This window comes from Glossina fuscipes, unplaced genomic scaffold (genome assembly GCF_014805625.2).
Source record: "Glossina fuscipes isolate IAEA_lab_2018 unplaced genomic scaffold, Yale_Gfus_2 58024, whole genome shotgun sequence".
Classification (NCBI taxonomy): Eukaryota; Metazoa; Arthropoda; class Insecta; order Diptera; family Glossinidae; genus Glossina; species Glossina fuscipes.
Genome location: NW_024001264.1, coordinates 2,539 through 3,858, shown reverse-complemented (window position 1 = coordinate 3,858; position 1,320 = coordinate 2,539). Strand labels below are relative to the sequence as shown.

At 33.6% G+C, this 1,320-nt stretch overlaps 1 protein-coding gene across 1 annotated transcript; it reads left to right on the top strand.

Annotated features, from left to right (window-relative positions):
* Positions 1 to 322: 322 nt before the first annotated feature.
* LOC119643162 (protein rhomboid-like) lies at positions 323 to 1,119 on the top strand (the record flags this gene model as incomplete). Its single annotated transcript, XM_038042508.1, has 3 exons — positions 323 to 472; positions 624 to 803; positions 887 to 1,119. Coding segments are annotated over 3 exons (552 nt in total), but the record flags the coding sequence as incomplete, so codon positions are not given.
* Between the last annotated feature and the right edge of the window lie 201 nt (positions 1,120 to 1,320).

Below are 1,320 nucleotides of genomic sequence, written 5' to 3'. Positions count from 1 at the left end.
TCTGGCGAAATTAATAATAATAATAATAATAATAAGTTTCTGCGAAAAGGGGACTTCGATTCATGATAACTTTCTGGATCGATCTAAGCTATAGATCGCCATTTTTGAGATATTTTAACCAAGTGTGTTACACTGACATGTTTTAACTATTAAAAACGCTTTGGATCGGACCACTTCGTATATAGCATCATATTTGAGAAGGTCGTTATACAAACACCTGTATTAAGCAAAGTGGTGTAGAGTATCTAATAGTGGGCCGTTCCTCACTATGGCATTTTCACTTGTTTTTATACTAAAGATGTTACCTTCTTGATCAATTTTCCTACAGATCTCCATATATTTATTAAACAATAAATGTTTAATCGAACACTTAATGTTTATACCCAAATATAAACACCAGTATTGGCGTTTCATATCATATATGCTTTTACATTCCGATCTATTTCATCTGACAATGAACATATGCCTGCAGGTAAATTTATAATACGTTATACGCATACATACACCTGCACACTTATATATTATAACTTTATGTGTGAAATCTCGCTAACATCTCTTCACCTTTCGCCCGCCGTATGTCGATACGATACGATTGAATGATTTTGTGCATACACTGAGCATAGTTGTTGATTGGCGTATGTTTGGAGATAGAACAAGGGCATCTGAGAGTGGCGATTGTCTATATGGCGGGCGTTGTTTCTGGTTCATTGGCCACGTTATACTTACTTCCACAACTCTCGTTAATGGGTGCTTCAGCCGGTGTCTATGGTATGTTGATGAGCCACTTACCACATTTAATAAAGGTCAGTCAGTTACTAACGAAACACTTACATAAGGAATTTTGATTTTTTTTTTTTTTTACTTTTTTTCCCCTTTTTTTTCGCAGAATTTTCATTACTTAACTTACCGTTACTTACGACTAACATGTATGGTAATTTTATTCCTCAGTGATGTATGTTTTACGACATACCACGCCATCGCGAATGGAAATATGAATCCACGGATATGTGTTGAAGCTCACATTGCTGGTGCAATTAACGGTTTTATTAGTGGTTTTCTAGTCTACGCAACAAGTGAAAGACAGTCTATGTCGAGCACATGCACATAGCGTTTATTTAAAATAAACATTAAACGTATGCAAGTGTATGCTTTTTTGTCCAAGTGCCTATAAAAGTAAAATCGATTACTTGCACATTTAGCATTGTCTATAAACAAAATGTTTGGTACATAAATAGCCATTTAACATAATTTGTTGTATTTATAGTGTAAACGTATTTATTTATAGTTAATTAAATGTTAAAAAATTATAGTCTTTTATTG